At 42.8% G+C, this 15,866-nt stretch overlaps 2 protein-coding genes across 3 annotated transcripts in view; one reads left to right on the forward strand and one right to left on the reverse strand.

Moving 5' to 3' along the window:
- PDGFRL (platelet derived growth factor receptor like) overlaps window positions 1-15,866 on the reverse strand; it is a 58,625-nt gene that overhangs the window by 20,737 nt on the left and 22,022 nt on the right. The gene's annotated exons all lie outside the window — the stretch shown is intronic.
- LOC141986054 (uncharacterized) lies at window positions 503-5,818 on the forward strand. Its single transcript, XM_074950220.1, has 3 exons — window positions 503-908; window positions 1,497-1,805; window positions 5,802-5,818. The coding sequence occupies exons 1-3, from the start codon at window positions 503-505 to the stop codon at window positions 5,816-5,818; spliced, it is 732 nt and encodes a 243-aa protein (XP_074806321.1).

The raw sequence follows: 15,866 nt of genomic DNA on the forward strand, positions 1-15,866 counted from the left end.
AGGTCGAATTTAGCAGCATTAAATCGATGTAAACCTGCACCCGTCCACACGATGAAGCCCTTTATTTCGACTTAAAGGGCTCTTAAAATCGATTTCCTTACTCCACCCCTGACAAGTGGATTAGCGCTTAAATCGGCCTTGCCGGGTCGAATTTGGGGTACTGTGGACACAATTCGACGGTATTGGCCTCCGGGAGCTATCCCAGAGTGCTTCATTTTGACCGCTCTGGACAGCACTCTCAACTCAGATGCACTGGCCAGGTAGACAGGAAAAGAACCGCGAACTTTTGAATCTCATTTCCTGTTTGGCAAGCTGCAGGTGACCATGCAGAGCTCATCAGCAGAGGTGACCATGATGGGAGTCTCAGAATCGCAAAAGAGCTCCAGCATGGACCGAACGGGAGGTACGGGATCTGATCGCTGTATGGGGAGAGGAATCCGTGCTATCAGAACTCCGTTCCAGTTTTTGAAATGCCAAAACCTTTGTCAAAATCTCCCAGGGCATGAAGGACAGAGGCCATAACAGGGACCCGAAGCAGTGCCGCGTGAAACTGAAGGAGCTGAGGCAAGCCTACCAGAAAACCAGAGAGGCGAACGGCCGCTCCGGGTCAGAGCCCCAAACATGCCGCTTCTATGATGAGCTGCATGCCATTTTAGGGGGTTCAGCCACCACTACCCCAGCCATGTTGTTTGACTCCTTCAATGGAGATGGAGGCAATACGGAAGCAGGTTTTGGGGACGAAGAAGATGATGATGATGATGAGGTTGTAGATAGCTCACAGCAAGCAAGCGGAGAAACCGGTTTTCCCGACAGTCAGGAACTGTTTCTCACCCTGGACCTGGAGCCAGTACCCCGCGAACCCACCCAAGGCTGCCTCCTGGACCCAGCAGGCGGAGAAGGGACCTCCGGTGAGTGTACCTTTTAAAATACTATACATGGTTTAAAAGCAAGCATGTGAAAGGATTACTTTGCCCTGGCATTCGCGGCTCTCCTGGATATACTCCCAAAGCCTTTGCAAAAGGTTTCTGGGGAGGGCAGACTTATTGCGTCCTTCATGGTAGGACACTTTACCACTCCAGGCCAGTAACACGTACTCAGGAATCATTGTACAACAAAGCATTGCAGTGTATGTTTGCTGGCGTTCAAACAACATCCGTTCTTTATCTCTCTGTGTTATCCTCAGGAGAGTGAGATATAATCCATGGTCACCTGGTTGAAATAGGGTGCTTTTCTTCAGGGGACACTCAGAGGAGCCCATTCCTGCTGGGCTGTTTGCCTGCGGCTGAACAGAAATGTTCCCCGCTGTTAGCCACAGGGAGGGGGGAGGGTTGAGGGGGTAGCCACACGGTGGGGGGAGGCAAAATGCGACCTTGTAACGAAAGCACATGTGCTATGTATGTAATGTTAACAGCAAGGTTTACCCTGAAAGAGTGTAGCCAGTGTTTTATAAAATGTGTCTTTTTAAATACCGCTGTCCCTTTTTTTTTCTCCACCAGCTGCATGTGTTTCAATGATCACAGGATCTTCTCCTTCCCAGAGGCTAGTGAAGATTAGAAAGAAAAAAAAACGCACTCGAGATGAAATGTTCTCCGAGCTCATGCTGTCCTCCCACACTGACAGAGCACAGACGAATGCGTGGAGGCAAATAATGTCAGACTGCAGGAAAGCACAAAATGACCGGGAGGAGAGGTGGCGGGCTGAAGAGAGTAAGTGGCGGGCTGAAGAGAGGGCTGAAGCTCAAATGTGGCGGCAGCGTGACGAGAGGAGGCAGGATTCAATGCTGAGGCTGCTGGAGGACCAAACCAGTATGCTCCAGTGTTGGGTTGAGCTGCAGCAAAGGCAGCTGGAGCACAGACTGCCACTACAGCCCCTGTGTAACCAACCGCCCTCCTCCCCAAGTTCCATAGCCTCCTCACCCACACGCCCAAGAACGCGGTGGGGGGCTTCCGGCCAACCAGCCACTCCACCACAGAGGATTGCCCAAAAAAAGAAGGCTGTCATTCAATAAATTTTAAAGTTGTAAACTTTTAAAGTGCTGTGTGGCATTTTCCTTCCCTCCTCCACCACCCCTCCTGGGCTACCTTGGTAGTCATCCCCCTATTTGTGTGATGAATGAATAAAGAATGCATGAATGTGAAGCAACAATGACTTTATTGCCTCTGCAAGCGGTGATCGAAGGGAGGAGGAGAGGGTGGTTAGCTTACAGGGAAGTAGAGTGAACCAAGGGGCGGGGGGTTTCATCAAGGAGAAACAAACAGAACTTTCACACCGTAGCCTGGCCAGTCATGAAACTGGTTTTCAAAACCTCTCTGATGCGTACCGCACCCTCCTGTGCTCTTCTAACCGCCCTGGTGTCTGGCTGCGCGTAACCAGCAGCCAGGCGATTTGCCTCAACCTCCCATCCCGCCATAAACGTCTCCCCCTTACTCTCACAGATATTGTGGAGCACACAGCAAGCAGTAATAACAGTGGGAATATTGGTTTCACTGAGGTCTAAGCAAGTCAGTAAACTGCGCCAGCGCGCCTTTAAACGTCCAAATGCACATTCTACCACCATTCTGCACTTGCTCAGCCTGTAGTTGAACAGCTCCTGACTACTGTCCAGGCTGCCTGTGTACAGCTTCATGAGCCATGGCATTAAGGGGTAGGCTGGGTCCCCAAGGATACATATAGGCATTTCAACATCACCAACAGTTATTTTCTGGTCTGGGAATAAAGTCCCTTCTTGCAGCTTTTGAAACAGACCAGAGTTCCTGAAGATGCGAGCGTCATGTACCTTTCCCGGCCATCCCACGTTGATGTTGGTGAAACGTCCCTTGTGATCCACCAGAGCTTGCAGCACTATTGAAAAGTACCCCTTGCGGTTTATGTACTTGCCGGCTCGGTGCTCCGGTGCCAAGATAGGGATATGGGTTCCGTCTATGGCCCCACCACAGTTAGGGAATCCCATTGCAGCAAAGCCATCCACTATGACCTGCACATTTCCCAGGGTCACTACCCTTGATATCAGCAGATCTTTGATTGCGTGGGCTACTTGCATCACAGCAGCCCCCACAGTAGATTTGCCCACTCCAAATTGATTCCCAACTGACCGGTAGCTGTCTGGCGTTGCAAGCTTCCACAGGGCCATCGCCACTCGCTTCTCAACTGTGAGGGCTGCTCTCATCTTGGTATTCATGCGCTTCAGGGCAGGGGAAAGCAAGTCACAAAGTTCCATGAAAGTGCCCTTACGCATGCGAAAGTTTCGCAGCCACTGGGAATCGTCCCAGACCTGCAACGCTATGCAGTCCCACCAGTCTGTGCTTGTTTCCCGAGCCCAGAATCAGAATTCCACAGCATGAACCTGCCCCATTAGCACCATGATGCATGCATTGGCAGGGCCCATGCTTTCAGAGAAATCTGTGTCCATGTCCTGATCACTCACGTGACCGCGCTGACGTCACCTCCTCGCCCGGTAGCGCTTTGCCAGGTTCTGGTGCTGCATATACTGCTGGATAATGCGTGTGGTGTTTAATGTGCTCCTAATTGCCAAAGTGAGCTGAGCGGCCTCCATGCTTGCCTTGGTATGGCGTCCGCTCAGAAAAAAGGCGCGGAATGATTGTCTGCCGTTGCTCTGACGGAGGGAGGGGCGACTGACGACACGGCTTACAGGGTTGGCTTCAGGGAGCTAAAATCAACAAAGGGGGTGGCTTTACATCAAGGAGTAGTTCAGGCAGGACTTCACGGAGGGTTCCAATAAAGAAATGGTGCACCTAAGTTATTGTTCTTATTGGAACAAGGAGGTTAGCCTGGCCTCTGATTGATACATGGCTAGATTTACCTCGCTGCACCTTCTCTGTGAGTGACTGCAGTGTGACCTAGAGGAATGAGTCCCCTAGACAGGGGAGAAGGCAAATGAGTACAAAACAAATCTGGTCTATTTCTTGTTTTGATCCACTCCATCTATCTTTTACATCTTTGGCTGGCAGCAGACGGTGCAGAAGGACTGCATGCCATCCACATCTCATGGCTGCTCGGCAGAAGACGGTACAATAGGACTGCTAGCAATCCATATTGCCTGCCTGCTCACCATAAGACGGTTCAATAGGACTGACTGCCGGACTTAAGAGAATGACCTGGTCAGGTCACTAAAAATTTAGTCCCTGCGCCCATGTCTGCCCAGGTGCTCCTGATCGACCTCACACAGGCGACCAGGAGCACCTCGGACATGATGAGGACGGCTACCAGTCGTACTGTACCGTCTGCTGCCAGAAGGCAATGGGTTGCTGCAACTGTGTAGCAATGCCGTACCGCGTCTGCCAGCACCCAGGAGACATACGGTGACGGTTACCTGAGCGGGCTCCATGCTTGCGGTGGTATGGCGTCCGCACAGGTAACTCCGGAAAAAAGGCGCGAAACGATTGTCTGCCCTTGCTTTCACGGAGGGAGGGAGGGATGGGGGGACTGACGATATGTACCCAGAACCACCCGCGACAATGTTTCAGCCCCATCAGGCATTGGGATCTCAACCCAGAATTCCAATGGGCAGCGGAGACTGCGGGAACTGTGGGATAGCTACCCACAGTGCAACGCTCTGGAAGTCGACTCTAGCCTCGGTACTGTGGAAGCACTCCGCCGAGTTAATGCACTTAATGCACTTCTGTGGGGACACACACACTCGAATATATAAAACCGATTTCTAAAAAACCGACTTCTATAAATTCGACCTTATTCCGTAGTGTAGACATACCTTAAGGGAGCCTTTGCCAGTAGAGTTCTGTCACACACCCCTTCCTCACCTCTTATTTTCACCAACACTCCATAGCTCTACATTTAAATTCAGTATTTTCCTCCTGCCCTTTAAACACTGACAAATGCATGTACCATAAAATACTGTATGTGAGGTGTTGTACAGAATTTAGTTTTATTCAGATCTGACAAATGGAAGAATCCATACATAAAGGAATGTAATGGCAGTTCTGTTTCCATGATACAGTCGCCCCACATTGCACCCAAGCATCTGGTTTGCATTAGAGGGACTGGCAAGTTAAAAATCATGGTTTTAAAAAGAAATTGTCCGTAGCTGCCACAAGTTACTTTGGATTTTAATAATCTAATTTGATTTTCAGTACTCTGTTAATACTAATCAATACTAATTTGCTGGAGGGGAAAAGGAATTCTTGGACACTAGAAATTGACTAGTCAGTTTCACTTGAGTTTATAGTCAAATTCTAGTTTTTCATTTTCAGGTTCTCAGTTGTGCCATGCTGTAATGTTTGGATCACAAATGCTTAAAAGGGGAATGTTTCTTTGTTAAAAATATGTACAATGGAATTTTAAAAGAAATAATGGAAATATTTAAATAGATTATTTTAAACTATAAGACATTTATATTTGAATATCTGAGGGCAAATTTGACTTGAAAGTGTTCCTTTACAGTCGGTTGGTTGGTTTTCGCTTTAAGGATTTTACACGAGATGTGTATCTATACTAAAATACCCATAAAGAAGAAACATTATCAAGAATGAGGTGTCAAAATATACCTGCTGTAGAATAAGATATTGAAAAGTAGCATCCCCAATTACTAGGAGCACCTTAAACAAATCATTAGTCAATACCAAGATATGTAATGAGTTCTATTATTCACACATCACTAACTAAACTTCTAAAGTCCTGTCCTAGCAAGCATTCACATCAGCGTAAAACCTGAAAAAGTGTTGTTGTTATTGTTGTGCCCATATTCTGCTCAGGAATTTGGAAGGGATATCTCCCACAAACTTAAGAGACAAAAATTCTCCCTCTCTCTTTTTCTTTCATTGCAGAATTTTACAAATGTTAGTAGTTGCAGAAATATTCAAGACTGTGAAAGTGTCTAGTTTCCAAATGCAAAAAAAAAAAAAAAAAAAATCACCTCCATCTCATCGTAACAGAAGTGTTCTCATTACAGTGTATTTACAAAGCCTGAAATACATCTGTAAAATAACTAAGAAGCCATATCCACTATCACTAGGACACAATTTTCTTCTTATAATTATATCCTTCTTATAAATCACCTTTGTCTTTTAAAATATTATCCAGGCTGCAGTCTTCCCCTTATCATGTTGGTGGGTTGAATGCCTGATAAGAATAGAGTGGAGCCAAAATGTCTGGCTCTTATCCGCACCCCCCTCACTTTTGTATTTTCTGTGGGTGGGTACAATCTCTGATTGCCAAATTTAAATTAGCACTAAACCACATGGTTTCCCTCCTCCCAAGGAACTCCTTATCATATACAGAAAGGAAATAGAACTCACCTTCAAAGATAGAGCTCTCCCCCAAGAACTCCCATGCTAAAACACCCTCTTGGCATCAGATCAGGTACTACAATAATATCCTCAAGACTCAAAAAGATTTCAGCTGCTGCCAGCGACTTTGTTTCTATAAACTCAATTCTGGACGGGGCTGACTGCCCTCAAGTCTTTTTGTAGCTACTGGAAGTTGAGGGTATCAGTACCTTAAGGATCAGGCTCCCTCCAAGAACAATTTTCAGCTTTATTTTTCAGACTCTTATTCTTATAGTTTTCCAGCACAGCTGTTTGAACTATTCCCCAAAGACCCATTGTTTCTGCATAGAATTCTGTTTCACATAATGTTTTTGCCAGCCTTAGTGCTTTACTGAGATATGTATCTGGGTACCTCACAATCTTTTTAAATGCATTTTAGCCTCAACAGCCCTGTGTAGTCAGAAAGTCAAGAGTTAGGAGAACCCATGGCACTTTTCACAAGAATAAGGGTATTAAACCTGGTGTCTTGGTAAAATTCCAGTGCTGTCTGTAAATCTATGCACATATATAGCTCTCATCACCATAACAGGAGTGCCCCACAGCACTCTGAAGTAGGGAAATATTATCCCCATTTTATAGTTGGAGAACTGAGGCACAGGGTACGTTAAGTGACTTGGCCACATACAAAGTCTGTGGCTCAGGCAGGGCTTGAACCTACATCTCAAGTTCCAGTCCAGACCCTAACCACTAGACCATCCTTACTTTCTTAAGAGAGGGAGTGTGCAAACAAATTCCCTCCACAGGGTCAATAAACTATAGTAATCTTAATTTCAGTTCTATAGCGTTGTTCAGTTTTGCATTGTAGTTTTATAAAGCTTCTGTTGTTCACCTCTAATGTGGCTAGGTTTCACTGGTGGCTAAAGTGATCTGACTGCTTTAGTATCCTCCATTAAAAAAAGGTATTATCAATATACAGTAAGTTTTTGTTATGTGATACATTTTATTGGATTCAAGCTGTAATAAATTGCTATGACAAAAAAAACTATTCACTATCAGAGTTATAATTTACCAGGGGACATTGAATTAAGGCCTTTCTCTCTGTGTGGATTAAAGAATAGCAGCAAGGGTAATTACTAGCTAAAAGTATTGTTTGGATAGTTTTAAAAATCCCATATCTGTCAACATTTACAACATAAACAACGAGAAGTCCTTGCGTCACCTTACTATGCTTTCACCCAAATAAATTTGTTAGTCTCTAAGGTGCCGCAAGGACTCCTACTTGTTTTTGCTGATACAGACTAACACGGATACCACTCTGAAACCATTTACAACGTAGTGTATCTTAATTATATATCTGCATTTGAGTCAAAGAGAAAGTGATGCTTTCCATTAACCAACATATCAGTCACAGCAACTTCACCTTGCAAAACTGCAGGGAAACTAAGTGTATATATTCGAATTTTATTGACAGTAAAACTACTGAACTAAACATTGATAGGATTGTTGCAAATGAAGGCACTACCTGGAACGGCTACAAGATATCTTCTTATGGTTCCGTACCTCCAACAGCTCATTTATTTTATGCACTGATATATAAACAGGGCACAAAAGTGTTTGGGATTTTTTTAACCTTTTGTCATTGCATTGGATCTAAGGGCTGCTCTACACACTAGAGTAATGTGTCCTCTGGCGGTGTGATTTTTAAAAGGTACTAACATGTTGTGCACTAATTGGTCAATTTAATCAGCCCTTGCTGGTACACACTAAAGGCTCCCTAGTATGCTTTAACCTAGTGCTGTTTCCGAATACTAAGTTAAAGCATGCTAGGGAACCTTCACTGTCCACCACCAGGAGCTACATGGACCAATTAATGCACAACACGGTAAGTGCTTTAAAAATCACACCCCCATAGGGCACATTACCCCATCCCACCATGTAAACAAGCCCTGTCAAATGTGTGTGTGTGTGTAGTTATTTGTGCCATGTGATTGAACAAAGGGGCCATTTGGTGCCATCAAGTCATGATTGCCATTTATTTACAAGGAATAGTCTTGATAGCAGTCATAGATCACCAAGCAGATGTGCTATTTTTGGTCTCGTCCTATCCAAAAATGGCGTACAGGGCCATCCCAAGCCACACCTGGGCAAGTATCAATTGCCAGAACCAGTCCTGCTCAAACTCTACATGCTTTCTCTTGTGTTTTATTAACTGGATCCTAGTCTTTTTGTTGTTAACTTATTCTTGATGCTCCCCCACTCCTCCTGGGAATTCTGGAAATGTTAAGACACCCAAATTATTAATTCATGGAGAAGTAGTGTCTCCTAAGGATAAGTCTATCAAGAAAACTGCTGAAAATAATTGTTTAATGTCAGTAACTTGTGATTAGAGTTCTCTCTTTTCTTCCTCTTGCATTTTTCTTTTTTCATTAATAATTGGTTCAGTTTCATCCCTGAAAAAACTATCACAGATTAATAATGATTACTCCTTGTGCAAAGATATTCCTTTACTTCTAATGAGGCTGTTACATCTAGAAATTGTGTCCTGGACAAAGTGATATTATTTTTCTGCTCATGAATAATAGCGAGCATTTCTCCACATGGAATATTCTGTTTTAAAATGCAATAGAAAGAATTTGTTTTTAAAATAAGGGAATGCTTAGGACAGAAAATCTGCTTTCACATTCTATTTAGAACAAACAAAAACACTGAGTTGGTTTTACATCTGTGCCTGCTAGCATTACAGCAAAAAGTTTGGGAGATTTAGCTGAAGATATTCTTAGAGATAGTAAAAATGCATACCACCATAACATTTTTAGTTTACAGTTTTCCACCAACTTATCAAAGATAATTACGGCCCTACCAAATTCACGGCCATGAAAAACACGTCACGGATCGTGAAATCTGGTCTTTTGTGTGCTTTTATCCTACACTATTCAGATTTCATGGGGGAGACCAGCTTCAAATTGTTGGCCCTGACCCAAAAGGGAGTTCCAGGAGGGTTGCAAGGTTATTTTAAGGGGTGTCACAATATTGCCACACTAACTTCTGCGCTGCCTTCAGAGCTGGGCAGCCAGAGAGCGGCAGCTGTTGGCTGGGTGCCCAGCTCTGAAGGCAGCGCCCTGCCAGCGGCTGTGCAGAAGTAAGGGTGGCAATACCACACCATGCCACCCTTACTTCTCTGCTGCTGCCTTCAGAGGTGGGCGGCTAGAGAGTTGCAGCTGCTGACTGAGGGCCCAGCTCTGCAGGCAGCAGCGCAGAAGTAAGGGTGGCAGTACCATACCAGGCCATCCTTACTTCTGCGCTGCTGCTTGCAGTGGGTCTGCTTCAAAGTTGGGCTCTCGGCCAGCAGCCACCACTCTCCAGCTGCCCAGCTCTGAAGGCAGCGCTGCTGCCAGCACCAATGCAGAAGTAAAGGTAGCAGTACCGCAACGCCCCTACAATAACTTTTTGACCCCCACCCCTCCAACTCCCTTTTGAGTCAGGACCCCTACAATTACAATACCAAGAAACTTCAGATTAAACCTGTGAAATCATGAAAGTTACTATTTTTTAAATCCTATGACCATGAAATTGACCAAAATGGACCGTGAATTTGGTAGGGCCCTAATTATAATACTGCAGTACAAGATTTCTGCATGAGAAAGTACTTCTAGTATTAAATGTCCATAAATTAGCTATAATCAATCTACTCTTCTAAAATGCACTGCTAGGAGGTATGTATCAAACTTTTCTAGCTGAAAGGAATACAGCGGATTTGCATCTTACGCGGGGGCTAGGTTCTAAAGTCATCGCGTAAGGCGAAAATCGCATATAGTCAAAATTACTCTTGAAAATCCCTTAAATCGCCCATAAAGTACAGTATACTGTACATGATTTTGTGTATACAACCCTGTACAGTAATATGTATAAATGTATAATGTATCCAGTAACATACAGTATATAACAAAGAGTACATATGCAAAATATAAATTTTACAGTCCTGTATTTTTAATTACAGGGGGTCATCAGGGCTTGATGTCGATCCAGGAGACGGAGGTAACAGAGAGAGAGTTATAGACAAAGTGGTTGGCTCTGGTTCAGCTCGAGAAGTTGAGTGCGTAGGCTCATCTGCTGCTGCTTGTTTTTCCTTAAAAAACATGGTGATCGGCAACTGTCGCTGTTGTCTCTTGAGCTGCTCAAACATTTCTTGATATGGTCTCAAATCGTCCGTAATACTACGTGTGATTTTGAGGCTTCGTTCCATAGAGGGATAGTATGCAGAAATTAAATCATTCAAGTGTTTCACTGCTTGGAGCACTTCAGCAAATTTATGAAGATTCCAACTTGCTGGCTCTTCCTGTTCATCATGATCATCTTAGTCTTCTGTAGACTATCTTATCAGTTCCTCTAACTCTTCGTTAGTCAATGTTTCTCTATGGCTCTCAATTAATTCTTCAATTTCTTCCTCAAGGATGTCGATGAAGCCATCACCACCCACTTGCCTGGCCACCTGAACAATGCATTTCACTTCTTTGTCAATGGTCAGGAAACCCTTAAAATCATTCACACATTCTTTCCATAGGTTTCACCAACATGTATTAACTGTTTCAGGCTTGATTGCATCCATTGCCTGTTTAATATAAGTGATGCAATCAGCAATGTTGAAAGACTTCCAACACTCCATCACATTAAGATTGGGATCAGCATCCATAGCGCTATGTATCCGTGAGAACACAAGCCTCGCGTACGTGGCCTTGAAACAGCGAATCATGCCTTGATCGAGAGGTTGGGGGTGGTATTGGGGGGGGGGGGGGGAGAAAGACGACTTCAACGTCGTTATGCGCAAACCGGAGTACCGCAGGGTGGCCCAGAGCATTGTCTACGATCAGCAACACTTTGAAGTCAAGTCCTTTCTCTTCGAGGTACCGCTTGACCTCTGGAATGAAACACTTGTGGAACCAATCCAGAAATAATGCTGCCGTCACCCAAGCCTTGTTATTTGATTGCCAGAACACAGGCAAGAGATTTTTGTTCTTGCCTTTTAGGGCACGGGGATTTGCAGCCCTGTAGAGCAAGCCCGGCTTTATTAAATGCCCAGCCGCATTGCCACAAAACAAGACAGTCACACAGTTTTAAGCCCCTGGCTTCAAAGCAGCTAGTCTTTCTGATTTCAAAGTGTAAGTGCGGTTGGGCATTTTTTTCCAGAAGAGCCCCGTCTTGTCAGCATTAAAAACTTGTTCCTGAAGATAGCCCTTTTCTTCTATTATTTTCTTTAATTGTTCGGGGTAGGCTTTTGCAGCCTCTTCATTGGCAGGTGCAGCTTCACCAGCAGTCTGCACGTTTTTGAGGTTGAAGCGGTTCCTAAAACTGTTAAGCCAACCTTGGCTGGCTTTGAATTCCTTCTCATCAGAAGGCTGTCCCTCTTCGGCAGGAGGTTTGAACAGCGCATAGAGGCCAAGAGCCTTTTCTTGCAACGTGTTGCCATCGATAGGCACACGTTTACGGTTCATGTCTTCCAGCCATAAGTTTAATGCCTTTTCAGTCTTCACTAAAGTCTTATCATGCACCAGGCTCGTCACCTTAGCTGTTATTGGAGCACTTGATGCCACGGCTTGACGAATTTCTCTCTCTCGAATCTTGATGGCACAGATGCTAGATTCATTGCAGCCATATTTATGCGCCACGTTGGAGATCGACATACCATCTCTCAGTAAGTCCAACCCAGCCAGTTTTTCCTCCAGCATTGGAACAGATCACTGTTTCTTCAGTTGAGCATCAGATGAAGTAGTTGGCTTGAGTTTAGGGGCCATGTTGTATGAAAAATACATAAAGCATCTTTAAACACTAGAATCACACTCAGTGCGGCGAGATGCTCACACTATGAGAGGCACGCAGGAACTGAGACGGACTGAGGGAACAGCAGATTCACGTCTTTCATCTCACGCTCACTCCAGGGCACACGCTCATTGTGTGGAATGGTGGGCGGAATCGCCCACACTATTTACAGGTATCTTGTTATTTTTCTTTTTTCTTTTGCCGAGCGCGTATAGTTGAATTTGCGTAAGTTAAATGCATGTATGATGCAACTCATTTGTAATCTGTTTACATCTAAGTAGTTGATTCTGAAAAATCAGCCTGAATATTTCACTAAATGCTTTAGATGATCTTTTAAAAAAAGAAATAAATAACATTTCAGTATAGACCTTTTAAGCAAACCAATGCTTCAAAGGAAGAGGGAAGATGAAAAGTACCCAGTCAGAGCCTCTCTGAACAATTTGGTCAGCTACATAAATTCTGAATTTATTATTTTTTTTATGACCATGAAAATTAGTTCCTTTTTTCTACCGTGTTTCAGATTCAGCTGCACCCATCCAATCAAGTTTCTAGAAGATCTGGAAACAAACCTAACCTGATCTGCAGATAGAGTCAGGTATTTTGACATCTAAATGATCTAGACTGTGACAGCAAATAATTGCACCTGCATGAAAAATGAGGCCTAGTTAAGGTTGTGTTGAAAATCAAACCCTTTACATTATTACTTTATTTATTCTTAACTCACTCCGGCGAAAGACACTGATCTTACAGCTGACATCTGCCACCTTCTGGACAAAGATGCTATAGCTTTATTAACTGCAAAAGAAAATACACTAATTGTCTAAATGACAGCCAGCAGTTCTGCTGAGGAACAGTAAAATTTGAAAGCAGCAGGTTTTCCTGACTATAGTGTCTTCATAGAAGTAGGCTTGCCGCTGTAATTTCCTACAGTAAAAAATCCAGTATTAACTCTAAAAATGGTATTATTTGTCTGTAAGTAGAGTTCTCTGAATATACAGGTTTCAGAGTAGCAGCCGTGTTAGTCTGTATCTGCGAAAAGAAAAGGAGGACTTGTGGCACCTTAGTCTGTATCTGCGAAAAGAAAAGGAGGACTTGTGGCATCCCTGCTTGTCTTTTCCAGGAAAGCAGTCAGGGGCTTATGAAGGCTGCATACTTTCTTTATGCTCTCTAATGACTGTTAATTGCTTTAACTTCTCCTAGTGTGTAGATTGGTGGAGACTGTGTATTCAGAAAAAAGAAAAGGAGGACTTGTGGCACCTTAGAGACTAACAAATTTATTTGAGCATAAGCTTTCGTGAGCTACAGCTCACTTCATCGGATGCATTATATAAATCTCCCCACTGTATTTTCCACTGAATGCATCCGATGAAGTGAGCTGTAGCTCACGAAAGCTTATGCTCAAATAAATTTGTTAGTCTCTAAGGTGCCACAAGTCCTCCTTTTCTTTTTTCTGAATACACAGTCTCCACCAATCTACACACTAGGAGAAGTTAAAGCAATTAACAGTCATTAGAGAGCATAAAGAAAGTATGCAGCCTTCATAAGCCCCTGACTGCTTTCCTGGAAAAGACAAGCAGGGATGGAAGGAAGGACAGTGTACATCTACAGAAGCAATATATTTTTTCACTATTTCTGAGAGCTGGGAAGGGCAATGAACCTGTAGGTTGGGTACACTTTTTTCTTCCTTTATATATTTTCCTCCAATATTTCCACTTTTGGAAACTACTGAGCAGGAATCACTTTGAAGATAAACCGATCATGTCTGTTTAAAGAGACTGCCTTATCCAGCAAGCTCTGTCAACTTAGCCTCTGGGTTTAAAACAGTAACTCTGGGTAAAAATGTGAAGCGAAAGCCAAGTGGCACAGCAGTATAAAGTATACTGCAGAAAATAATAATGCACTGGCAGGGAAATTAATTGGATGATGAAAATGTCTTTTCCATCTTTAACTTTTATGATCTCTGCAAAACTCATTAATAAGAATTAGAGGCAAACATTTCTTGGAAGCCACTAGAACTCGTGTGTAATAACTCTTCTGGGGGAGGCAATTTAACTTTTGTGGCATGGTTTGATACATCCTTGAGTTCATTTAGGAAGATGCTGTTTGGAAATGGTCTCTCTTTTTGGACCCTTCCCCCAACGCCAGAAAAACACCACTACTGCAAAAAACCCAAGGTTTTATTTTTTATTAAATTGCTTTTTTGGGTAAACACACCTCTCCTTATATTCAAGCAATGAAGGCAGCATGACCCTTTGAAAACTAGATCCTGCTGAATATCTGAAACTGCTTTATGAAGAAAGTTAAAAGGTTGAAGGACCATCTTATCCTCATGGAAAACTAAAGAACAGATTCACCGATTTTTCAGGCCAGAAGAGACTATTATGATAAACTAGTTTAATTTCCTGCATAATAGAAGTAATACAATTTCACCCAGTGTTTCCTGCATTACATCCAACAACTTGTGGCGAATTAAGTCATATCTGTGAGAAAAACATTCAACCTTGATTTAAAGAGTCCAAAGTGATGGAGAATTTACCACATCCCTTGATAAGCTATTCCAATAGTTGATAACCCTCACTGTTAAAAGTATGCCTTATTTCCAGTTTGAACTTTGCCATCTTCAACTTCCAGCCACTAGATCTTGTTATGTCTAGCAAAAAAAAAATCTAGCAAAAAGGCATCTTCTACTTGCTCAGTAATTATGAACTGTGATCAAGACAGCTCTTAAAATCTTCAGTTTGAAAAACTAAACATATTGAGTTCCTTCTGTCTCTCAGTATAAGATATGTTTACATGACTTTTAGTCATTGTTGTAGCTCTTCTCTGAACCGTCTCCCTTCTTTTCAACATCCATACCAAGAGAATTAGACTTCAGGGCCTGAAACACTTCTCTTTGTTGTAACTTTGGGGAATGTCAAACACATAGCATTTTTGTTGGAAAGCTATGTTTTCAATATTTAAGCATCTTAATTCATTATAATCTAAACAAAAAAGTGAGAGGCGTGGGGAACTTCCAAATTCAAACTATGGTATAAAAGATGAACTCATTTAACACTCTTAAATGGAAATGTGAACTCAGGATTCCACTAGCTGAAAAATAAACACAGTGGTAGCAGACACTTTCTGGCAGAGGTAATTGCCACCAAAAGCCTATCTTGAATGAAAGGAAGTAAAATAAATTCTCATTTATGGGTTTAAATGGATGTTACTAAAGGTTAAATTCAGATCTCAAGAATGGATAGGAACCTGACAGCAGGAAAAAGATTAAAGAGGTCTTTGGAAAAAATGCTTTACCAGCAGGTGAATAAATATTGATTTACTGTCTACTGTATCAAGGAAGCACCTAACTGCTACAAAACATAATTTATAAACCATTTGAAAGATTATATTTGACTAATTAAATTAATGTAACCAAAGACAAAAAACACTGCATAAAACTGTAGCTGGTAGACAGAAAAGAAGAATAAGCTTTATTCCTAACTCAAATGGAAAATATTTCATTTTTACATTATGACTCCAATTTTACTTTCATTGAAGCCAACAGCTAAATTCCCACTGACTTCAATGGGACCAGGTGTGGGCCCTGTATCTGTCCCTAGTTAAAGGTTTAGAAGACTAAGGAATGTAATGGACTTCCTCTGAAAGGTAGATGAGGCCCAAAAACCAGGTTTCTATCCGTCTAGTTCTTATCTTTTTGGAAGCAAATGTCAGGTTTCAAAAGGAAGAACATAAAGAGAACAGAGGAGAGGAAAGAAAATGTGTCAGTGGGGAGAGGCATGGAAAGGTATTAGTATTTAGTATTACTATTAG

Source organism: Natator depressus, chromosome 4, assembly GCF_965152275.1.
Source record: "Natator depressus isolate rNatDep1 chromosome 4, rNatDep2.hap1, whole genome shotgun sequence".
Lineage (NCBI taxonomy): Eukaryota > Metazoa > Chordata > Testudines > Cheloniidae > Natator > Natator depressus.